The sequence below is a fragment of the Atta cephalotes genome (genome assembly GCF_000143395.1).
Source record: "Atta cephalotes unplaced genomic scaffold scaffold00006, whole genome shotgun sequence".
In the NCBI taxonomy this organism is placed as follows: domain Eukaryota; kingdom Metazoa; phylum Arthropoda; class Insecta; order Hymenoptera; family Formicidae; genus Atta; species Atta cephalotes.
The window spans coordinates 5,030,616-5,057,041 of record NW_012130070.1 but is presented as its reverse complement, the minus strand read 5'-3'; the positions used below and the strand labels follow the sequence as shown (position 1 = coordinate 5,057,041).

The 26,426-nt window shown below is 37.2% G+C and overlaps 1 protein-coding gene across 1 annotated transcript in view; it reads right to left on the bottom strand.

Moving 5' to 3' along the window:
* Nucleotides 1-25,737, bottom strand: part of LOC105626847 (headcase protein-like) — a 58,108-nt gene extending 32,371 nt beyond the window's left edge. Inside the window, exon 1 of the mRNA XM_012208139.1 lies at nucleotides 25,417-25,737. Coding sequence (XP_012063529.1) covers nucleotides 25,417-25,737 — 321 coding nt within the window. The remainder of the gene's footprint in view (nucleotides 1-25,416) is intronic.
* Between the last annotated feature and the right edge of the window lie 689 nt (nucleotides 25,738-26,426).

The window sequence follows — 26,426 nt, the reverse complement described above, 5'->3', positions numbered from 1 at the left end:
TCTTAAATATAATGGACGTGTGCATCAAATTTCATAAAATTGTATGAAAAGTACATTAAATTTTATGTACATAAATATACTTTTAAATTATAAATACATTAAATTTAATGTAATTACATTTAATGTAATGTCATGAAATGGAATTCAATTTGTGTCAACAATTTAAAAGTACATTAAATTTTATGATATTTTTAATACAGCGTATGTTAGTAAAAACCTCATTGTTGCTTATATAAATATGCAGGAAATTTTTTCAGGTTTTTATACAGTCCGCTGGAACAATATAAAATCTGCATTGAAGCTGAAAGAGTTCAGGCGGAAAAGGGGAAATCCCACATGACCGACGCACGAGAGATAAAATTGTTAAACGCATAAAGTTTTCAAGAACTTGCAGCATATGCATTAAATATCAGTATACAAGAGAATTAATCATCCACCGAAAGAAAAAATTGTTGCAGTAAGTAAATACAACTCTCTCTCTCTTTCTCTCTCATTTTCTGTGTTCGCTCGACAAATCCACTAATCGACAAGACAGAATTCAATCAAAACTTACATTCGTGATCATAGATTTATCCATAATACGCAAGCCTGTCATAGTAAACTATTTTAATCGTGCCCTAACAAACAGTCAGTATACCAGCAACTCGCGATCGCGTGAGGAAGCAATATCATATCGCTAGATGCTCGCCCACGATTGTTCTAGTGCAGGTGGGCTAATAACGGCGAAAAAAGAAATGTAATGGAATTTTATTCTCGTGTGAGAATGCTTTCAACAGATTCATTAATCTTCCACCTATTGACGTGATATATTGACGCCGTAATATTGACATTAAAACAGGTCCAGTCATTGATACAGCAAATTTTCTGAGTAATTAAAAATTGTGTATATATTAATTAATTAAATAAATGTTCAGAGAATGAATTTATCTTATTTGCAAATATCTTATTCGGTTAGAACTTAGGATTGTATCGATTAATCTCTCGGTTTAATTATTAGATCCTCGGGTCCAAATCAAAATACGTATCATAATTTTAAATTACGTTTGTATCTACATAAGCTCTTTACCTTTAATTACCAATTCTCTAAGCTCTCTACTTGTATTTCACAACAAATTACTGTAACTCTTCGTAATATGCACTTTACATTGCCATTGTGTACAAATAGAAACGCGTACCGATGATAAAAATTAATCAATCGGGGAATACTGACATGTCTCATAAATAATACTAACATTACCTTGTTAGTCGTTACTAACTTCGTTTGTCGCAAAAGTCACGCACGGATGAACTATAGGGATTACGAGATGCATTCTCCACGGCATCTTAAAAGCAGCGTCGACAATTTTACGAGCTTCTTATAATTACACACTCGGTACTGAGTACAACTAGTGCGACTTCATACAGCCATAAAATGGAACGACGCAAGCGATAGTCATTGGTCCGGCAAATTAGCAACGCGACGTTTATTAACCATTGATCCTACATCCCATCTTGCAGTTTTACGCGTCTCGGATAGAGATTGTCAACGTGACATAAATTTCTCGAAGGCCTTGATGCGTCCTTCAAATATAAATCCGCTACTGCGCTTCTAAACTTGTCATTTGTTTTTGCAAATTATATATTATAACACGAACGGCAAAAGAATGAGAAAGTCGGTAATTTCGCGAAAAGTGGAACAATCGATTTAATATTCCGACGAGATACTAATATCGACGTCGATAAATTATAGATAATATTGTAGAACATTACCTCTACAACGGAATAGCTCTTTTACGACTGCAATGAGCTAGCTTGCCACTTTTTAAAATGTCTGTAATCTCGACGTTATCACCGTGTCGCAAAGTCGACTCAAATAGGCTTTGATACGAATGTCGTTCGCGTCACAAGTAATCAAGTACAAGAGATACGGAAGGTCGGATAAGGAGGAAGAGATATTCGCGGCCACGAGAGGCAACGGAGTCTTCGTGCTCATCGCAAAACAGCGCGAGTGAAAGAGAAGCGAAAAATACCTGATGCGGTTTGTTCGGAGTGGCACTCCCTGTCTGTCGACCCACGCCGACTATCTCGCGGGCTGCCGCCCGCGATATTATTATGTGCACATGCCCATGTATCACGGACTACCTGACAGATCGCGTCCGTACGGGAGAGCGAACAGCCGGCTAGGTGTGGTTGATACTCGCGCGGTTGTGTGTACGATAAAATAAACGAGCTTGACTCTCTCTCTCTCTCTCCTTCCCCCCCCCTCTCTCTCGCTCTCTTTTTCGAACGCCCTCCCATCTTACACCAATCTATCATTCCCTCTCTTTCTTTGCTTCCTCGCTCCTCTCAGCACCGCAACGACGCCTGTACCGACAACTTTTAAGGTCACAGACCTCGGTGCCTGCCCCCCTTATATCCTCCGTCGTCGGGCGAAATGAGGGCGGACCGGAGAAAATTTCTTATGAGTCCTCTCTTCGCCACTGCACTTCAAAGACCAATTCGCGATGCGTCTTGCATTTCTTCATATTACGTTCGTGAATGTACCGGATTCGGTATAATGTATTTAAAGGATGTTGATTGAGCATCTATATATAATTATTTATATATAATTTTTATTTTCGAGAGAAAGTCAAAGTTTTGATTCTTAAAAGTTATTTACAACTTCTTCCAAAGAACCCATTATCTGTACTTGTAATAAGGATGGAAAATTATATGTATATATAAAAGATAATAAAAAGATAACAGAATCACTGATTATAATCTTTCCACATCCCGCTCTCTATATTCAGTATGTGTAACAAAAAAATAAGTTAGTGTACTTTCAGAGTCACATTCTTTTACAGGTTTCTCGTTCAGCGCGAATAACGACGCCGCCAACGTCAGCGAGTATAAACTCGATATCTGGTTTCGCCAATAAACGCAAAAATTGGAAATGCAAATGCACGTCGGCGAGCTCGCGTAGGTCAACAACCGGCTGACGAGGTAGACTGATTAATCACAAAGTACGCCCACGTAACTAGAAATAAGATAGGCGTGACAACGTCAGGAAAATGCAACAAAATATCAAATAACGGAAAGTGAGTGTGACTTTGTTTGTTCCCGCACAAGTCGCATATTATTATTATTATGTACTCACCAACGTTTCAACTCTAGCGATTATCACGAATGTTGTATACGGGATGTCTTTTAGTTAATTCCACGAATACCTCTCGAAAATTCTAAAATTCGCTTTTATATTTCACGAATATTTTTCAGATTACACTATTAATAATTACAATCCTCTTATTATCTAATTATTAGTCAAATACATATATAAATCAAATAAGTCATATAACAACAACTTTGTATATTTTCATGCTGTATATATATTTTTTCTAGTATAAAGATACGTGTTGCATCCGGTGACACGGTAGCAGTGTCTCGGTTATATTTTACACTGTTCTGTGGTTCTGCATTTATAGATCTCTCGTATTTAAAAAGAAGAAAAGAAGATAAACTCACACTTCAAGTATCGCTCAATATTTTACGCACAGCAGCTTTATCTACGTTCGCGTCTTATATAAATCTCAAATATCGATATTGAGCGAAGCATATCGAAAGCGGATTACGCAAAACGCAAATGCATGTAAACGGATAAGCGGTGAAGAAAGCATAGGATGATACGAGAACGCTGGACCATCTTCGGCCACCCTCGACAGACTCCTCCGAATGAAATCTAACAAAGGAAACAGACTACCGGCGTATATCCTCACATATTGCCCGACTAAGCGGATAAGGATATGGAACGCAGGATCCTCAAACGATCCTCCGACAGCACAAAGGGAGCCTGATTGCCCGTGGATGATTTACCGCGACAACGGCACACGACTCAAGCCCGCGACACTCCACGATATCCGTGGATGCACGCTATAATAAAAGCTAAGATAAAAGCTAAGTAAGATCGAGTATAACTCGAAACACGCAAACGCGGGAGAAGAGATGCGGATTGGGGCCGCCAAGCGGAGACGATGAAGTCGAAAAAGAGCAAAGAGTGTAAATGCGACCTTACGACAACCTGACAACAACTGGATGATATACCGAGAATATATTTTGCGAATAAAATGTGTACGTGATGTTCTTTGAGAATTCAACATTCAATATGTTTACGATTTTCTATGAAATAATTACATTTTTGGAGAGAAGATCCTTTTAGAACTTATTATTGTTTACTTACTGTGCTACGACAAAGTCTAGATATCATTTCTATTAACTTGGACTCTCTAGATACTCGTTGATTTTATCTCTTTGCAATCAAGAAACATCTCTCCAGGAGACTTACCTGAAAAAGATAAAGAATATTATAATTATTATATATATTCAAATTATTAAATACATTAGGAATAATCAGAAAATATAATATATAAGAATGGTTTTTATCAATCTTTTCATGTGAGCTCTTTCTTTTTTAGTATGTAATCCTATTACGTTTTATTTTCTCCATAAGTAACGCTTAAAGTATATCCTGATTAATTTTCTTCTTACGTATAACTCGTTAAACATGAAAGGGTTAGACTAAAAGCTTCTATTCCGCTACTTTTCCGCTAGTAAGAACGCGAGGAAACATATTCGCTATTGCCTCTTGCCGGAAGTTTCTTTGTTCTCAAGATCTCTCATTCGTTTGTACGCCCTTGCTCGCTGAACTCATGATATAACAGAAGTAAAATAGCAGGATAAATGCAGGTAAGTCATTCTCAGCCGGTCGACCGTAAAAGCGGAAAATATCTCTTACGTTTCCCGGGTTATTTACCTCCTCGCTTCATTCGTGAGACATCGAGGGGGCTAAAAGCATGTAATGAAAATAGTCCCTCCTAATTCGGCGCGATCTCTGACCGTATGGCTCGTCTTCTACTATCTAAAAATAACCCCCGCTCGGACCTCCTCTCATTACGACTTCGTAATAACGGCTGTGTCGCCTACGACCCACGCCATTTCATTTCTTCGATGGCAATACTGACGCATGTGGGTCTTATTGTCACGCGAACACGTAGGAAGAATTTTCTCCTTTGCGAAACATTCTCCGCTCGCAACCTTGAAATACCATGGAAAAAGAAAAAAATCGCATAAAACGTAGTATGTTATCGATAGTATTTATTAGAAAGGATTTATTAGCGAAGGTAAAGAAACGTTAGTGATGTCAGTAGCGCTGAAAGCAATTCAGGAAGTAATAATTGTTGGACGATCCCCTCAACTATGATATAATCAAGGGGTGGATCGTAGCAAAACGATTTCAACGAGATCTCGTCGTAATATAATCTCGTAATAACCGTTCTCCACCCTCATGCGCGTGGTGCCTCGTAGATCGCGTAGCAAGATACAATTTTATCTATTAGACGTTCCGACGAACGTAGGCCAAGAAATGAAACAGAAAGGACAAAAATGAAGCAGCATGCCTGTCCTACTCGTGCCATTTATCATACATCTTGCTCCATAATCTAGACTACTAAAATGGCTAAGATGTACGTTTTCTTAGGTCTTCCGTTCTATCCCCGCGGTACTAAAAATTAATGAGAAAACACGACCACCCAGAGAGTTTTATCTCTGATTTGTAAGTTTCAAGTATTTGAACAAACAATATGAAATATTCTTTAAATTATTCTATTCCTTTAAAATTAAACATTAGTTTATAATTATATATTAAACATAAACAGAAAAAGAACAAAATTATAAAAAATAATCATAAACAATTATAATAATTGTAAATTTGGAATAAATATGGAAATATTCGTAATATCAAAAAAATTTGATTATAATAAGTATATTCGAAAGAATATACTTATTATAATCAAATTTTGGATGTTTTGTAAACTCTATTGATTTATAACTCTATTTTTCATAAAAAATTTATAATTTACATGGTATTGTAATTCAAACCATGTTCATGCTAATCGCGTTTAATGGTGCAATTTGTGTGTTATGATACGAACCCATCCAGAGAGCAGATGTGTGCCGATACAAAGATCAGAAACAGGGAGAAGCAAGCCGCGGCAGTTTTGTCTCTCGTCGCTAATCCTCGTCAGCTCTCTAATTCTCCCGTAGAATCGTTAAGCTAGCATCGCCTACCCTTAGAGGAACCAGCGTTCATTTCTCTCTCTCTCTTTTGTGCTCCCTCATCCCATGGGAGAGCATCTCGGTCTATCAGCAGTCCGCTTTTCGGCCGTCGGCAGTCAGCTACGACGATAGAGCGTAATTTCAAGCTCTTATCAGTCGGCACCTCCGACCTCAAGGGATGTCTTTGTCGTTGGAGGCAGCGAACCGGAAAGAAGGATAATCTTCTTCCTTCTCCTCTCTGACTACCAACGAGGGAAAGGAGGAGGCATTTCGCGCTCCATGTCTGTTCGTTACAAGGTCTTGGTTATCTGGTCAGGAAGGAGAGACTGGGAAGACACGGAGTCGATGGCAAATGTGTCGCTTGAAGAGATGTCAAGGTAGGTGAATCCTCTTGAAAATGGAGGCTCGAGTAATGGAGAATTATAGGCAGAGAATTTGGATGAAGAATAAGTGGGGGAGAGATGAGGGAAAGAGCGGAGCAAATTGTGTAATCCCGTGGCTACCAATAATTGTCGAAATTTGCATATCTTCTATACTACTCATTTGACTGAACGAGGAGAACTGAGAACGACTTCCTCATCTACTCACGGGATTTCTTTCTTTGCGACGCAAGAGACTTCCGCATAGTTTGTTCTTTCATTATAGATGAAACAACATAAACAACGAATTGTTTCAATAACAAAGAACATGCGTAAGTTACTTTTTTTGTGAAATATTAACAATTAATATAACTTTGTAATACAAAATAGTAATGCATAAAGCTTCAAATAGATTTCAATCAAAGCTCAAGTATAATGTTAAAAATATGTGAGCAACCTCATGTAAATTACATTTTCTTATAAAATAATTGGTGAATATCGGATAAATTCATTCGGATTTCATTCGGACACTTTCCATATGATTGAGAGAATAATGCTGCATGTATGATCGCTCATAAATAATGGATATTCAAGCAAGAATGAGCGCGGGAAAGATAGAAGGCCCTCTCCTTCGATGAAGAAAAAGATGTGCAAAGGGGAGAGAAAGACGTCGTGTAATCCTGCCACTACCAGTAATTAGCGACATTTGCATATCTCTCTCGGTGACTGTCTTGCGCCGCAGCAGAAGAAAACGATTTACATGCGAATAGCCCCACTTTGAGGACCGCAAAAATGACTGCGTTCTCGTAAATAAGAACTGTTTACGAATACCAAGAAAACCTCTGCGCATCATGAGAGAAATTGCGGAGCCCGAGGTAAGGAGGGCTTAAGAGAAAAACTCTACGGAACGATTATGAAGTGCGAGAAGCCTCAAAGCCGGTGATCCTCATGGTATTAATGGAACCGAATAAATCTTAAGATTGAAATTAAATTTCTTTCTACGTAAATCATATAAATTACTTTAAAAAATTTCTTTGAAAGCAATTAAAATTAATTGCATCGTTAGTGATTGATCAATTATTCGCAATTAACTAGAATTTCTCCAGGCAGTGTTTCTCTCGTCATATTTTATATTGATATTATAGATGTAATTTAGAAAGGAATAAAAAACATGCAGACAAGATTCAAAGCTGAAGATCGAAGGATTTCTAATTATCTCGATAAATGCACTCGTTAAAAGCGCTGTAAATGTCAGTCACCTGCTTTCGAATTTACTGCTTGCGTGAAGTTTCGCCGGAAAGTTTCGCGAAAAAGCTTTAACGACCGAAGCAAATGTTGGTCGTTGCCTCAGTATTTCGCTTTGCATAATTGCGACATAATTCGCGCGCTTTATCGTTCCTTCGTGTCCTTAATGTCTCGGAAAGTTTCGGAGCCCAGTCTTAGAACTGTGGTAGGGCGACAATGGCTCGTTATAGAGCCTAATGCTACCGTGAAAGAACTAGGATTAAGAGTTGTAAACCACCTTGCAAATTGCCGACTGTCCTTGAAAGTCAAAATCCAATAACATTAATGTCACGACAAGAAAATATAATCTATGGGAGAAAAAAATATAGAGAAATATTAATCCGACAACAAAATAAAAAAAAAGCGTACTAACGGATACAAAAATAGCGCGAACAAAAATGAAAGTAATCATCACGCTGACAGGAATAACAAACCAAACTACAATAATAAAGTAAAAAATATATACATTGTATTTCTTTCTCGTATTTAGTTTTTATATATATATATATATATATATATATATATATAGTATTTCAATATAATCAGTTTTAATAAAATATGCATACCGTATCTTTCAATGGATGACGCAGAGAAAATTGATTCCATGACAAACTTTGAATCGGTACAAAAGAGGAAGTGCACTGACGAAAATTAGAAATACGTGGAGAAATAAGACAGGAGGAGATTCGCGTGAAGGCGAGGAGTCCCATCCCCCAGGAGTCTACGGGAAGCACGGATGAATCGAAGTGAGACAACTACACAGTGGCACGTTTTATTGCTAATAGGATGTTGCCCGGTTAATTCCCAGCAGAGAAGCTGAGTCGAACGAACGGAGAGTTCGTAAAGTTTCGGAAGGGAAGCGGCTCCTACAGAGAAAGTGGTGGTAATACAGGAAGAGGAGGAAGGGAGTAGAACAGGAGGTAAAGGGTCGGATTGCGCGACGGGGGTAACCCTTGAAATTTTACTGCGAAACGCCCGTCCCGATGAATTTGCATGGAAATTCGCCGTCGAGGTGAGACGTACATCTCATGAGAGAATTAACTCGGTTACGTCTAATGAGCACCGAAGATGTCGAGAGGAACTTGATAGAAGGCACCGCCACCGAAAGGGTAGCTCCTAACGATCGATCTGCTGAAGTTTGCGGTGCACATTGATTACGATCAAGTTTAACGTAAGTACATTAAAGTCGAATGTTAGTTACTTCCCCCCTTTCACATCGATATTGATCTTAATAATAAATTACATCGACAAAGGAATAATTACATCAATAATTTCTCCTATATCCAACTATAGTGACTATTCATAGCTATTTTATTCGTATATATTTTACTGTTATAAATATGACAACATGGGAAATAAATTGTAATTGATATGATTGCGTCTGTAATATTAATTATTAAATATTATTTTTTATTATTGCGCAATCAAAACTCGTAGATGCCGCAGGGAGTTTCTCTGTTAATGAGAAATAAAAGCAATTTTTGGTTCATCGACTAGTAGGCACAAGCTTTTATCATGCCAAACTGGATAGAGATATCAAATGCTAAAACGATGAAACGCCTAAAGCTACTCGTCGTGAGATAAATCTTGAACAAGATTTGTGAAAGAATCAGGACAAAAGAGGAAACTTGTATTAGGAATACAAGAAAATAACGAATAATGACAGTCATCGAAAACAAAGAAAAGCACTCACAATACAAAAGCACTCACAAGAAGAAACTCGAGCATGAAAAATTCTCGTTTAAATTATAAAATTACTAAGTTCGTATATAAGCCTGTCCATAAGCTTCTTACGGGAGTTAACTAACCTCATAAAATTAGTGGGTAGGTGTAAACTTGCTCCTCCTCGCCAGCTGACACCAGACATTCTCTGCTTGCCTGGTCCCTCCTTCGTCACCCTTTTCTTAATGCCGGCCTCCATGCCACGGTTTCACCGTCACCTCGTAAAACCCAGTCGAGACAATGCGAGAATGTAGTAAGCAACACCCTTCCTTTCCTCTTTTCCCGCATACAAACTCTCAAAAAGCAAAACCCTTCCTCGACTATCCCTGGCGATATTTCTCGTGTACCTATTCTGTGTATCACCCTCGGTGCGGTTTACCTTCCTGTTAAAATGTCGAGAACATGCGAGAGCATTCTCGACATTTCGTTCCAGAATGGTGGAAACAAAGCCGAAGAGCTTTAGATATTTATTACACAAAAGTAGAAATGTTATTAATGACGAATAATGATGAAAGACAAAAAGTTCTCTTTCACAATCGAAAGATATTATACAATTACATTATATCCTTTAAGAAAATATTTGATATATATCTTCGTTATATATATGGATAACATGAAATTCTCTATTCACTTGGGAAACGAATTTTCAGTCTGCTCTTCAATTACGAGCCGTATCGTTCTTTAGAAACAATAACGAGGTGCTTGCCTTTAACGAAGAAAGTTTCGGCGTGGCGCGGCACGGTTACTGGCTATTCATACCGTCGTCTCTACCAGCTGGATGGGCATGTCTGTTATATGTATGTAAGCACCTCTAAGTACCAGTCTGCCCTGTATAAATTAAGTGAACCGCGTGTTTAAATGCAAAGCAAGGTTCGTGAATAAAATGGACGACTTGGAAGGAAAGAAGAGATAAAAGACGAAGAAAACAGCAAAAAAGGCTGAGAAAAGTTTCGGTGCTTCATCCAGTGATTGTTTGATCTAAATATGCATAGAATATGACGAAAAAGACATCTTCATACACACACACGCATATGTATACATATAAAATATTGTACGTGCGTCTTCGTCCTCGCAGAAAATTGAGTCACGTAATGTGAAGATAGGAACAATGACAAGGTTGTTTCTTCCCCACAATTAAATCAACAGAAATAATGGTGCGGCAAATCCATTCTAGACGAACTATTTCCTTTTATTGATAAAATAAAAAGGATTGCGTCGTATTGCTGAATCGCTGTTTCTTACACACTTTTTACGTATAGTTAGTATTCTTTATTAATATTAAATAATAATTATATATTATACTCGTCTTTTACAAATATTTAATTAGCCAATCTAAACTGTACTCTCATAGAAATTATTTATATTGCACAACAAAATTGTCGCCCAATGTTAAGTAGTTAAAATGAAAAGACAGAATTTTATGATATCGGTCGAATATTGATAACGATTATAACTATTTTATATACCCAAATCTCTATATAGACTCTAGCATACTGTATATTTATTTCTATATTTATCCTTTTAACCTAATACGATCCGTGATGGGAGAAATGTGCGTTTATGTCGGTTAGGGATAATAAAATTAATTGGCAAAGTGTCTCGTAGGAGACGACGAACCTCTTAAACGAGGAATCTAAATTTTAAATTTCTCTCGGCATGAAGAAACAAACTCGAAAAATACTGTTATTTTCAAATGATTATCGCTGTTGCCAAAGATTTAATCGCTCTCACAAAGAATTAAGTACGCCTAAATATGCTATTCGAATGCGAATAGCACGAAAAATATTACATAATACTATAGACAACGTGATAAATGTTTACAAATGTTTAAAGATTTATGAGACAGAGAGAGAGAAAGAATATGAGAAAGAGAAAATCACCAACATCAAAGGTTCAAGAATGGTTTGTTTAAATAGTGTGAACAATAAAGCAAGTGGCATTATCTTACAGGAATTACTTATTCAATAGTATTTAATAGAATCCATAAAGAATATTAAAAATATATTTCGTAAGACAGTGAAAGTAATCGTTATCTCTCACTATACATATAATCTCTATTCGAATTACGTAAAAAAATTATTTAACATATATACAGCAATAATTCTGAATAATCACTACAATTAAAATGACAACAAATAAAATTTACGTAAATTGTCATTTTAATATTAAATCCTTATACGAATCAAAACTATCGAATATAAAATAACCAATAATTGAAAATGTAATCAGAAAGATTCAACAAATCATAGAGCATGTAAATGATGATAAAAATGGATCGACATGAAATTACGATGGTGGAAACGAACGTCACGTGATAGCTTCACAAAAACGACCTGCCAAATCAAGAACTCAACTGGTACCACACCTAGCCATTGTTAACGAGGACAATGTCACGCTGTATAATGCACAATGCACTCTTGCCAGTGCATTAATGCGCAATGATGCGCGCGCTTATAGTGTGGAACCTTTTTGTTTCATCGCTCCTTAATCATTATACTAAAAAAAAAAGAAAGAAAGAAAGAAAGAAATAGCGAAGTATATATTGTGAAATCTTAATATCGATTCAAGCAATCACTTAAATTTTATAAATGAAAGTGTTAAAGTGTGTTTGAACTGCTACTCAATTTCTTATATACACTCTAAATTTTTAGGAGTGAAATTTCACTCCTGAATAGTGATTGTTGCACAAGTCCGGCAGGAGTGAAATTTTCATTTTTAGAGAGTGAAGAATCACTCCAAACGAGAATCAGTTTTCAATCTTTACGAAGAGTGAATAATTTCTCTCTGAAAGCAAAAAACTAAAGATAAATATTAAGTTTAGCCTCCCCCCCTCCCCCCACATCCAATCTTGACGAAATTAAGTTCATTTGACGTATTTTTGCAAAAAACAAACGAATGTGGCAGAAAAAAGCGTCGCTTTGCCTTGCGAAGCGAGATATTAATCATTAAAGATCTTTTAGGAAATTCACTCCTTGAAGGAGTGAAGTGAAATTCACTTTTGCCGGACTGACGCAACTATCACTTTCCTTGGAGTGAAATTTCACTCCCAAAAATTTAGAATATAGATTTCTGATGATATATAAAATTATTTTATAAACCATTAATCCTTATTTGACAAACTATTAGGTGAAATTTTGCTGTCAAGTAAGTGCTGAGTGTCGCAGAAATTTTTTATTGGCAATTTTTAATATTTAAACTACTACTATTTTTACTAAAAATGTTGTCTGACTGCTGATATCTCATCTTTTATTTCTTCTTTATCTATTTGCTTTACATATTGTTCTATTTTTTTTGTACTGCATATCAAGTTATTATTATTATATTATTGTATTATATATCTGTTAAAGTGTGATTATAATACAGATTATATATCTGTTTACCAATTCTTTTCTAAAATATTAGAAATTTTTGAGTTTCTAACGACACTTGATCGCTCAAACGTTATTAAACTTGCGCATTTCGATCGCGTATCCAATGTGGCTAAAATCAGGTGGCTCTATCACGATTCATCCTATCTCTTTTTTTTTCGTCGGAAACAATGTTACCGGACAGCATTTAATTTCCTGACCGCCGTACACGGCCGGCGCCAATCTCCTCCGGTAATTTCAACCGCGCGACAGTTTCGCGCCGGTGCGACAGAGAATCGAATGTGCGAGAGAGCTGAGCCGGCGCCCGAATGTGACATTATCTCGCGACGCCGACGCCGGTCGTCGTCGTCGTCCCCTCGTCGAGACTCCAGACGCGGTAACGTGCAGGCCAGAGCGATGCGCGTGTTCGCCTGATAGGAACATTGTCGGAGAACTTCCTGGCGACGATAACACGTGCGACACGTCTCGATTTCGCATCTGTTCGTGCCAGCCAAGACTTGCACTCTCATAACCGGAAATTTAATGCTGAATATGGCACGTTAACACATAATCAAATTTACAATTAAGAAATTCAAGTAAAATCAAAATTTGAAGTAATTGAAAGGTGTATAAAATATTTTATACATTTTTTAGTATTTTATTGAGAATAAAATTGAGGATATATAAACTGTCTATATTGTAGTATCTGAATTCTTTAAAAAAAATTATGTTCTTTTTATGGGTAGCTATTATTTTATAAGAATAATCAAAGGGCTTAATATAATGGAGAAGAAAGAAATTGTTAGCGGCAAGAAAAGCTCACACCAAGTTCCATTTACCGTCGAGAGTCCTTAATCATGAAACATTCGAAGTTAAGAAACGAAGGGAGGTGCGTCTGGCAGCACAAAAATGAGAACGGACTTGTATTTCCTGTCGTATTTATACCAGCAAGAAACAGCAAGAAAACCGCGTCACGGGGCGTTTCGTGCAACGGAACAATGCGGTCTGAAATGCAGGCACCGTGACGCCGAAAACGCATCGCGTTTCGTACGCCTCCATCTTGTCCGATTAATCACGGACCTGGAGGCACGGAGTTTCCGGCATCCTTCTTCAAGAAGGTAGGACAAAGGGACTCGAGATAGGGAGAGAAACTAGCGTGTGGCGCCCGTACTGTTTTTCGTCAAAGCTGAGAACGATATGTGACTATACTTGTGCCATAAATATACGCGTGCCTGTGAAATCTTAAAGAAAAAGTCACTCACACGCGATATACCTGAAAGGCGCAAATTGAAACTCTGTCATCCTCTCATCCATTTAACTTACCGATTTTGATATGTGATATTTAATACGGTTATTTTTACGGTCGTAGAGGAGAATTAACAGTGGGAAAAAAATGCGCCCGTCACGCTGCGTTTAATATTTTATAAAGCCCATCGCCCGGCGAAATAAAAACGGAAGACACGCGAGAATGTACGAGCGCACCAGAAAAATGGACAATGAAGAAAGAGCAGGGAAAGGAATGCAGACACGTAAAAAGTGGCGATTGTTAATTAAATCCGGTAAGCCGCGGGGGAACCTGGTTCCAACCACCCGCCATCATCATCCGTTCTATTTTCGTATTTGTCTTGCGGCTCTCGAAATGTTTATTCTACCGTCGGCGGTACATAAGATGGATAAATCCCATTTAAAAAACTCTTATTCGTTGCGTGCACACCAGGTGAGTTACAATTTCATTCAAATTGTAATTTGACCAAAATGTAGTCTCTTTCTTTCTTCAAAAAGATCTAGAAGTATGAAATTAAAATTGGATTATAGAAGCTAATATATTTAATATCACTTTTCTTTTATATAAAAGTGATACGAAAAGATAGAAGAAAAGTAGCTCTTTTGCAATACGATGCAATACGAGAACAAAACATAAATTAAACATAAATTAATACAACAAATATTCTTCACCATACATATTTTCAGTGAAAGTATTAAAAAATACAAAATCTTTACTTTTATTTATTTTTGTTTCTGTTTTATTCTTATAGAAATTTGAAAGTTAAATTATTGCTAGCTTTAACTGTTACGGCATTATTAACATTACTTTCTATTCCTTATTATTAAATTATTGTATTTAATTTCTTTTTGAAAGTATCATATTAAATAAATTGCTTACTCTCAACTGAATATAAACGAAACGAAATTAATATCTGTCATTAATATCTCGTTGCATTATATATACTACCCGTAAACATACAGTCTCTTTACATTCTCTTACATTAATCGACCCTTCCTATGATAACGAAGTCGTCGCTTCAAGGAACGAAGATCTTCGATAAAAGTTCCGTGTGATTGTCTAGATGTGCAGATCCCCATAGGCGTACAAAGACGGTGAGAATGAGAGAAATAAGGAGCCCGTTGGTTCCCCTTAGTTCTACGGATTGAGTTACTGTTGTACTTCTCGTTGGTTTCACGGAGTGGAAGTGAGAATAGGATTGGAATAAAGCTGGGAAGCCAACGGAGAAGGGCCTAGCAAAAGGCCGGCCGCCGCTGGGCCACGTTAATTGGACGGATGATTCCACTAAATCCTGAAAAGCCTGGGAAGGCTGAGGGTGGAGATTTGGAGGCGCTTTGTCAGAAATTAGAGGAAAAGCGCGGGGAAAAATGTGGACGAAACCGTGACTGCAACGCGGATCTGAAAAGGCGCGGATAAGCGCAGAAGGATTGAGGCATCTTCGAAAGAGAAATGACGCAAAAGAAAAGTGACCAGTTAATCGCTTCAAGAGAAGAGGCAATATGTGTCTAACTATACGATTAAATATAACTGTACTGTTAAATATAACTGTATGATTTATATAATACGCTCTCATTCTTTGAATTTTTTACATTATTCATTTAATTTTTAAATATCAGATTACACACATCAAGATTTTATATATATCTGACTGGGAAATGTATAAACAAGAATATATTTATGACATATAAAAATAATAATTAATAAATATTTTAATTAGTGAGGCTGACGCTCGTATTTAATTATTTCATAGGTATTAACAAAAATCAAGAATTAAATATATATTAATAGCAAAATATGATATATAATATTCAATTATACATAATATAATACGTATAATTTATTATTGTTCATCAATACAGATATGAATATTATATCCATATTTGTAGTGATGAACAAAGCTGTATGAATAATGAATATCAAGAATGGGGAAGCTTTTTATTACGAGTATTGCAGTGATAAAACGAAAATAGTTATATCGCTATATTATGCTGAAACAGCTTTCACGTTCGCAGATATAAGCCATTCCACAGGAATCGAGATAATTTATTAATTTACAATACGGGTCATACCATGGCGTACACTCTTAAACTACACGATGTAATACATAGCGAGGGGTTAACAGTGTTTTGCGCGCTTTCGTATCTCGACCGATAAATTATTGTATTACGACTGACATGTAATTGAAGTGAGCGCATATGTGTGAATGCCAATAAATCTCCTTTGTGTGAATTCGTGGGTGGCTGGCTTGTTAATGTATCGCGATACTTTTAAATTACCGCCGATTATTTTTTCCGCTTGCTCCCCTATCTATAAACGCTATCTCTGTCGAGTGCTTTTGATAGATTTATTAAAAGTACAGCTCTGTCGAATGTCCCAAATGTACTAATGTTCTTGCAAATCGTACGAATTAACGCTAAATTAATAATTAATACAAGTATTAATATAATAATTACTTATAATACGCAGTAATTAAAAAGTCGTATTGATATTAGCTTAAAGTATCTACAGAAAAAGATAACTTTATTATGACTTTAAGAGCACTCACCTTTTGCGAACTTATTTCAATCATATAGAAATCATTCCTATTCCTTCGTGATTATTTTTATAAAACTTTCATTGTTAATGGATTACGTTATTGTGAAATCAACTTTCTTGTTGAAATAAAATTCTATTTGCAGCTATTGTTGTAAAAGTAAAGAGGTACACTGTTACTGTATCTTTTTATTATATTCTCTTTCATCATGCTTATCACGACTATTCCAACATTTAGTGTGATAACCCTTCGACTGTTGCGAAATAGGCGAACAATAAACATTTTGTCGTTATACCAATCGGTGTGATAAGAAATCAATAAAGTTCCCCCCAAAGTAACACTCTCATAAAAGCAGCGGCAATGACCTCATCAGATCTGGACATTTGAAAATCGTATTGTTGTAAAAAAATTAAAATACGAAATACAAGCCACATTTTTATGAATATATTATTATAAAATAGCAAGTTATATATATTATTTGTATTTTTTTCTAATAAAAGTACTTTAATTACCAAGTTAATAATAAAACTAATATATATTTACACTAACAGATCAACTATATTATATTGTGAATTAAATTTCTTATATTTTATTTTCATATTTTATTTTAATATATAATTTTTCATTATCTATTTTGTTAAATAAGGTTTTTATAATTTATGTTTCTATTATCATAAATATTCTATTTCTGTATTATTATTAAAGACAATATTTGTGTAGACGATTATTGCTCTTATTTTAGTATACTTCAGGTTTAGAAGTAAAACTTTTTTCGCAAAGAAGAAAATTCCTCGGGTTTGTCATGAAGACGAAGAAACCGACCGCTCTGATATTAATTCGGACGTCGCATCCAACTCGAAATCCTCTAGTCGCTGTCGCCGCGTTTTCCTAATTACCCAAAACGATAGCGGTGCAACTTTGTCGGACGCATTCCGACGACTGAGGAAGCCGCGCTGCTGTAAGTCTAAAGAGAAGCGACGAAACGGAGCATATATCGCGTTTACGACGACTATGAATAATTTCACTTTTTTATTTTGCGACAAAATACCATTTAAAATAACCAAAGTATTTTCCCTTCTTCTCCCGTGCCTTTCATCTGTCTACGTTACCACGATGAACTACGGCGTTGTTACAGAAAGATTTTCCGGACGATTCTCACGAGATGTTATTCCATCTTCGCGCACATCTAATTGCTCATAAAACGAATGCAATGAAAAGGCTTCTTCGAGGATGACGATGGTCGTCATCGCTGTTGCCATTGGAATTCCAAGAGGAGATCTTCCCTTTGAAGCTACTTCACGTCTTCTCCTTTACTACCGTGTGCCACTGTGGACCACACACGTGGCGCGTGGTTGCATGTTTGAACGCGCGCGAAAACGCCACACAGCGCTTTCCCGAAGAAACGAGGCGTTTCCTCCCGCTGATACGCGTCGCAACGCGTCGAGAGAAAACAGAGAGGAAAAAAAAAGAGATAAAAGCAGAAGGCAGCAGCAGGAGAATCCAACCGAGCGCCAACCGCACCGAAAATAGCCACGCCGTCGAGGTACCCGGGCTAAATTTTCACCGGACACCAGTGCGATAGTTAAATTTTCGTTTTGGGCCCCTCGCATGCCTTGCACACGCGCGGAATGTGCAAATTAGCAAATTGAAATAGCAAATATGCGCTAAGCATCCGTAAAAGCGCTTTTAAACATACGTCTAAATATCTTTGGACCTTTTTCAAATAGTTGCTGACCAAATTGTCGAGAAATATTCTATAAATATATCGTTCAAAAATTTCTAGAATAAATGTAAATTCTAGTTTTAGTTTAATTTCTGATAAATGAAGGAAATCAAGATTTCGGTAATTGGAGGGAAAATCAATCAAACCTCGCGTGAATAAAAAATTAACAGCAATTTCTACGAAACTAATTTAACTCATCTAAAACATCCAAGTATGATCCAATTATCTATCAAATATGATCGAATTATAATTCGATTAATCGAAGTAAAAATAACATGTTCTTTTTAAAACAATATAAAGTTATTCTGTACTCATGTAAAATGTATTGTAAAATATGTTTTATAAACATCTATTAAAATTAGAAACAGAATCACTCGTATGAATACATCATCTAAGGTTGTAATCGGACTACGCATTGAAGATTGAGATTGAAGATTAAAATATTGAAATTTGATCAATGAAAACAATAGGAGCTAAAATTCCTTTGTCCTCATTGATCAAATTTCAATCTTCAATCTTGATCTCCAGTCAAATTTCCATCTTCAATCTCAATGCGTAGTTCGATTCCGATTTAAGAGAAGCGCCTTATTACAATCAAAATTTATAAAGGATTTTCCAACAAGAGGTACTATTTTGAATTATTAAAAAAACGCATTTTTTTTATTAGAAAGTGATATTTTTATTCCAATCCCAAATATAGACTGTGAGGTTATTTGCCAATTTCGTCAAAAGAATGGCGATTTGTAAGAAAAGCCAAAGGCGGCCATTTGCCGGATATCGTTTTTAAAATATAACGTCACAATCTGTATTTGGGATTGGAATAAGAATATCACAAGTTTCTTATAAAAAAATGCGTTTTTTTAATAATTCAAAATACTATCTCTTGTTGGAAAACCTTTTACATATGTGTTAAAATACCACATCTCTATGTAGATAAAAATTAAAATAATCTTATCTCAGATATATGATTGCGCGCTACTTTCAACAATCAAACCAAAATAATCATTAAAAGTAATCTCTTTATAAAGTCAAAGTGTTGCTCTTTTAAAAATCCTGGTGCGTTAATCGCACATCTCAACACGACTCGTGTTTCGACTCGTGCAAGAAGATAAAAGGTAGATTGGAAAATAACGTAAACACCTTTCTTGCAAACTCCTCCTTGCATCATGTAAGTGGCGATAAACCATTGGCTACTTTCCGGTATTCTAGATAGCGGCCTATTCCGGCGATAATAGCAGTGTCTCAGCGATAACTCAACGTGAGGTGAAAACTGGCCATAAATTTTTCCGTGCGAGGTGCAATTAGTTCTTCGAGACTCGTAAAACGCTGAGACCAACGCAACCCCGCGACGATTTTTCGCAGACACGATGACGAGAACGAAGACTGGAACGCCAAAGGCGACGAGGAAGGAAATGCGATAACGTTTTCATGCGACTCGGCAGTTTCTCTGACGAACGAGAATGGAGATGAAAGATTGGGGCTTAACGATCGACATTTAAAGTCTCACGTAGATAAAACAAATGATAGTGCGTTAAGTAAACTGAAAATACAATAGCCATTATAAAATAAAGAACAAAAATTAATTAAGAAAATTGTGAGTTTTTGCATTGCATGCATTCAGAAATTAGTAGAGTATTTATACATCACACGAATGTATATTGTAAACAGATAAAAAATATTTTTTTATTCAATTCCGAATGGATTTTAATGTAACTTGATTCGAAGTTTACACTCTAAATTTCTTGCAGTAAAATCTCACTCCAAGAGAGCGAAAATACAATCATTCTTGAAAAAAGTTGAAATATTTCACTTCTTGAAAAAGAGTGACAATTTTCACTTCATAAGAGTGAAATCTCACTCCAAAAAAAATGAAGAGTGAAAATTTATTTTAAAAAGAGTGACAATTGTCACTCTTTTTCAAGAAATGAAGAGTAGTTGTATTTTCACTTTCTCAGAGTGAGATTTCGCTGCAAGAAATTTAGAGTTTAGTTAATAATAATTGGAACTCAAATTCGTCAGAAAGATTTTCTGACAGAAATCGGAGAAAAACGGTGTTGCATGACATCCGTCAAGTCTCGCGGAACGCCTTCTCTCTCTATCTTTTTCTCTCTTCACTTCCGACACCGCTCAACATCACTTCGCTATGCGCTGAAGTGTTGTCCTAGCTGCGCAAATATGTATATTCCGTCGCTAAGCAAACGGCGATCATGCGTCTTCTTATCGGAGACTTTTTCTCCGCCACGCGAATTGTGCCGAGGAAATTACAAGTCGCGAAAGCGCCGTATGCATACAACGATGGGGATGTATTATTAAAACGGGCAAAAGAAGAGGCAATCTCTTTCGCAGCCGAAGCGACTGATGCGTAAAGCGAGGTTTATGCCCGCCATTTATGATAGTGGGCCCCAAGGTCAGAATAAAGTAGCGCAATAAATTAACGCGCATGTCGCACAATTGCGGGGGTGTTGCGAGTAGTTGACTCGATTGATTGGTAGAACGAGCTTCAGCCTAGTTGGCCGAACTCTCATCGACGCCGTTGATGGTCGTCTCGGATAAGGAGAAAAGAGAGAAGAGAGGAGAGGAGAACAGAGGAGAGAGACAAAGAGATAGGGAGGGAAGGTAGAAGAGTGCAGGCTGGAAACAACCGACCGACATGGTTATTGCAAGATTTATTGCTTCTCTTCATTTCATCTCATCGTCATGCTGGACGAGAAGCGTATGATTCGCGAGGCCTATGGACGAGGAGGAGCTCGCTCGTTTTCCACCGGACGTTAACGAGTGCACTTTCTTTTCTTTCTTCTCTCTTCTAGAGAGATCGTTATTGTCCGTCTAGACTCTCTTCAATCTCTCCTTTTTGTACCCGCGCCCGCGTCTCTTTCGCAATATCGTTGCCGATTCGGTATTTTTAGCCAGCGTGGCTGCTCGTCATCCGATTGCTCATATACGAATTACGAATCTTCAGAAATGAAAAAACCAATGTCGTTTTAAATTGTAAACGGAAGAGTTGTAATGAAAGTTTAAAAATCGCTCAGCGACTTCTAAATTATATTTGATAGTTTATGACTAAGGTCGATAACACAAAATTAATCGTCGTTCGTCATATATCATTTGCTACAAAATTCCAAATTTCTTTAAAACTAGAAAGAAATATATAAGTTTTTTTTCCCTTAACGCTTTCCCTTAACAATTAAAGAAACTTCGAAAGTTTCAATTTATTTCATTGATTCTACCGCGAATCAAAAACAGTTCACAGTCGTCTTGTTTAATTTGAGAAGTTGCGAAAACTTCGAGTAAACACAGAGAGGGAAAACAAATGTTAATTGTTTAGCGGGAAGTCCCTCCAATCGAGAAATTGTGAAAAACATTTCTAAGGCAGGTTGATGGAGCCGACATTAATTGGTAGATAAAGAATAGAAAACAAAAAAAAGAAAAAAGAAGAAAGCAATTATGTCCTCTCGCTATCCGAAACGACGACAGATCTGTGTGTAGGTGACAGTCAATTACTCTTCGTGGAAAACAAACATGCGAAGCAGGCGGTTGTTGCAATCACTTACGTAATCATGTCGTCAGGAACGGGACTGATAATGAAGGCGAGGCAGCAATGCGAAATGAGACCAAATTAATATGCGCCATTGATTTCTCACAATTGCACTTCATTGTGTGCTTCTAAAAAAAGATCCACGGTAACACCCTGAACGTAATCCAAGGAACTACTCGCGCAAGTGGGCGTGATTATGCAGAAGATCAATTATCAATGCAAAGAACATCCATTGTCCTCTAGATCGGGTTTTGTTAGTATACGATTTTAATAGAATCAAATGCAGCATTAAACACAAAGAAAAAAAAACAAACTAATAATTTGGAAATATTCTTATCTTAATTCATTCTATACTTTTATATTTTTAGATATCTTCTTATTTAGTGTTCAAAATTATTGCAAACATAATTTGTAATAATTTTATCTTAATCAATAATTTAATTGTCTTCTTTTATTGCATAAATGTTTCGAATCTGTACAGCGATATATCCAGTCAACCAGCTAACGAAATGAGATGATGAAAGAAAAAAAATCTATAAGAAACGATGACCAGCGTAATAAGACAAATTTTCTTCTTCGTGTTTTTATTGATTTCCGTGGAGAGTCGTCGGATTAATAAAGATCTCAAAGGAGCCGAAGTACAAAGATACCACCGAGGCGACATCCCTCGACGCGCTGGCAATCCATTCGAGATTATTGACACCGGCGAGACAGGTTCCGTACCTTCCTTCTCTTCCGCGTGTAACTCCCTTCCATTCTCTCGAAGCGCACCTCCGATGATGCACGGCGTGCCTTCCGATCAATCACAAGGCTGTCTTGTCTTGTCCCATTGCTACAATGAATGCTATTGTGTATCGGTAACGCTTTTTCCGGCTCTCATCTCGCCGCGCGTTATTCTATCACCTCTCGATTGCAGACACGTCGAATATCCGGACATGAAACATGTCAAAATAGAAACGATCCGATATTTAATTGAATTCTGATTTTAATGTACTGGCTTGTTTATTTCATATAAAATGTGAAATAATTTTCTTTCAAATAATCGCCAACTCTCGATGGTTCTTCTGAAAAAAAAAAATGAAGCGCTAACTCAATAATGAATTCACGCCTTCTTACCGGAGGATTCATATAAATTTGACATTACGATTACATCTGCGGGATATAATGTTATCGAAATTGCATTGTGCGTCGAGTCTGCTAAAATCTCACACTCCGGCGACAGAATTGTTATGCGTTACATGGTGAGACCACAGAACGATTCGATATGTATATGCGTGTCGGCGGGGGACGCAAGAAACATACACGATACAGTAATGACCCAGACGAGCTGCATCCTTGTGCTACATAAGAGCGATTCGTGTGCGTGGTGCGGCTTCATGGCCGGGCTATGCGTGATACACGCGTGAGCGTGTACACAAGCTCGAAGATCGCGCCGGAGATTGATTCTCTGCCTCTCGGCGTGAAATGAGAGGGACGACGAAAACACGGACGTAAAGGTCCCCCCCGCTGGTGTCGATTTTGTCGCTGGCATTGACGAAGATATCCTGCGGAACGTTTCTAATGAGTTTACAGCAAATGTTTTGACGGCTTTTATCTCTTTCACAATTATCTCGCCTGATGAAATAACGTTCAAACGATTTACAGGACACGATTTGAACTTAAGATTACGTTTGTAAGATCGAAATGATTTGTCTGCCTGTTTCGTCTGCATGATATTTGCAATTCTTCTTCGCATAAAACAATCTTGTGAATCATACAGATCATTTACTTTTTCAATATTTATACATATATAGCATCGCTATTCTAAGATTATAAAGTTTGAATAAATAAAGAAAAAACCGATAATTTCTACGCAGTTTATATAATTAATTTTATGTAACTAATTTTTTTCCTATATTTACTTTATTATCATGCTGCTTTAGAAAATTAATCGTTCCATTAAAATAGAGAAACGCGCAATTCTTTTCCAAAAATATTTAGATCTTATTTTTACATTGTAATTATGTGTATGTAAAAAAACAGAACGTTCTATTCAATTTTCCAATAATATACTAATAAATAAATGAATTTCTCAATAATATCGCCGATATTTATTATATAATTTCGAATTATTAACGGTTTATTATCTTACATTGCTTAAAGCAAAAAGCTCAAACAAAGAAAATGGATACACGTTTATCATGTTTCCTACGAAACTTTCCACATGAAGAGTTTGAATTTCTCGAGAGACACGTCAATGAAGCAAGAATACTGGCGATTAGACAAGCCACTGAACGAAAACGCATTCTCCTCGATCGAAAGATCAACGAATCTATCGAAAGAGAAGAGAAGCGAGAAATCTGATAAGTTAAAGCGAGCGGAGGAAACAAGATGGAGATACTTCGGTATACATATATATATAGCGCGAGTTGCTGTCTCCCACATCCATAAAAGCAGAGAGGCATAAATAATGCGTTCTTCGTTTCTTTCTACGAGCGCGTTGCTGACTGGATGCGAGATTATGTACACGCATCGAGAAAAGAGGACCGTCGCCTCTCAGACAAGACACGTTTCTTCCTCTCTTCTTTTCCTGATGCCTTCCTTTGCTGCGACAAGGCGCCCGCCATTCGAATTGTGAGAGCGGCAATAAATCAATTCCAATATTGCAAGATACTCAAGACCGATCCAATTCTATTGCGATTTTTATCAAATTTCATATAGCGTGTATAATTACGTTTATTTTTGTATCAAAAGTTACATAATCTCCGCCGTTGTGCCGCTAGCTCGATCTAAAGCAGTTGAAATACATGAAATTTTTCATGAAAATGATAAATTCTAGATGAAAAAAGAAGTGAAACATTTTACACTCTCCTCAAATTAAATATTCTTTCCGCTTCCTGCGTTTGCGAGATTTTTATTTCCGTTTGCAAATATTACGCTTGATTATCATTTTTCCGAGTCTAAATTTCAACGAGGCCACGAGAGTTACATCACCACGATGCGAGAAGATTTATGATCGCGCAAATTAGCCACAACAGAACTTTTCCACGGCGACGTTCCTTTACAAATACGGGCAAGAATCTCCGCGCTTTTCCCCCCCTTTGTTCCTCTTCGCGCGACTCCGCAGCCAACACTCTTCTCGGGGAAAATCAGCAAAGGAGAAAGCATAAAGAAAAAGAGATATCGAGAAGGTTAAACTCACCGAACCGAGAGCTCACTCGTTCGTATTCTCTCGCGTTCGCATCTCGTAAAACGAGGCAATTTGTCCTTCGACAAATTAATTTCTTAAAATATGCAGACCTGCCTGTTGTTGCAGGCAGTTTTATTGCACGAATGTTTTATGGCCACGTTTTATTTTTTTCCTCGCCCTTCACCGTACTTCAACATCCTGTGCGCGCGTATCCTCCACTCCTCCCCCTACACCTTCCTTTTGTCTCGACACACTATGGCGCGTAATTAAAAGCAGCTCTGACGACATCTGCAAGAATATTTTACCCAGCGAACAGGAAATATACAACGACGAGCGAGATACGTGGAGATTTTAGCTGCTAATTCCAAAAATGTCACCAACTTACTATAAGACCAACAAATGTTGCGTGTTAGGACTAATCGGCGAACCGCCATTAATCACGAGCAGCAGCCGGCTTTGATCACGATCATCCTGCATCGTCGGGCAATGAAATCGCTTGCCGCAATTCGCCGGTGATGCGTCGGGAATAATGCCGTACTGGTAATAGCGAAATAATTGAGATATGTCGAAATGCAGGGAGAGTAAAACGCATTTAATAGCGTGCGGTGCAATTGCTGCTACCGTACTTCGCAATGTTTCCTGCGTCCGAGCTTTATCTTCTACCGTTTCTAAGAGCGATATTGCCGTGCTGCACCAACTACCGGAAGGGAGCATCAGACAAAAAGTAAATCGGAGGAAACAGCGAGATAAAGCGTCATTAAATATCGCTATTCCACCTAATCGTGCCAAAGTGAGCTGCGTACAATTCCCAATACAACAATATTTTCATACGTTACACATGCAAATAAATGTATAATGATGTATAATCTTCGTAGGGAACAATCAGGCTTCTCTCTCTTCCCTCCTAGTTGCGACGAAAACTAATAATGTGTGTCGTATTTTTCCTTCGATATTTTTCTCAAATAATAATGTCAAAGGAATTGAATTCCGAACGTTTACGCGACAAGTCCGACAAATTGCATTAGTTGCACGAATATCTATTCGATACGTATCGTTTCATGTGCCGATCAATTTTCTCGAATAAAAATCTGATACATTTTACTACCTCAGGGATCCGGAAAGTTCCAGATCACTTGGACGGCGGACAAGACCGGTTTATATTGCGATTGGAATCAGGCGAACCAGATCATCACTGTCGTCGTCTTCGTCTTTATCGTCGTCTCGTTGTCCTCGTAAAGGGAGAAATTCGGGGGAGAAAAAGAAGAGAGAGAGAGAGAGAGAGAGAGAGAGAGAGAGAGAGAGACTCGTCCGACGAGTGGTGACGACTACACGTAGTACGTAGTACGAACGAACGGTAACGTAAGTCGTCCGACGAAGGCGTGGCCGTACTTAGTAGAGCAGTA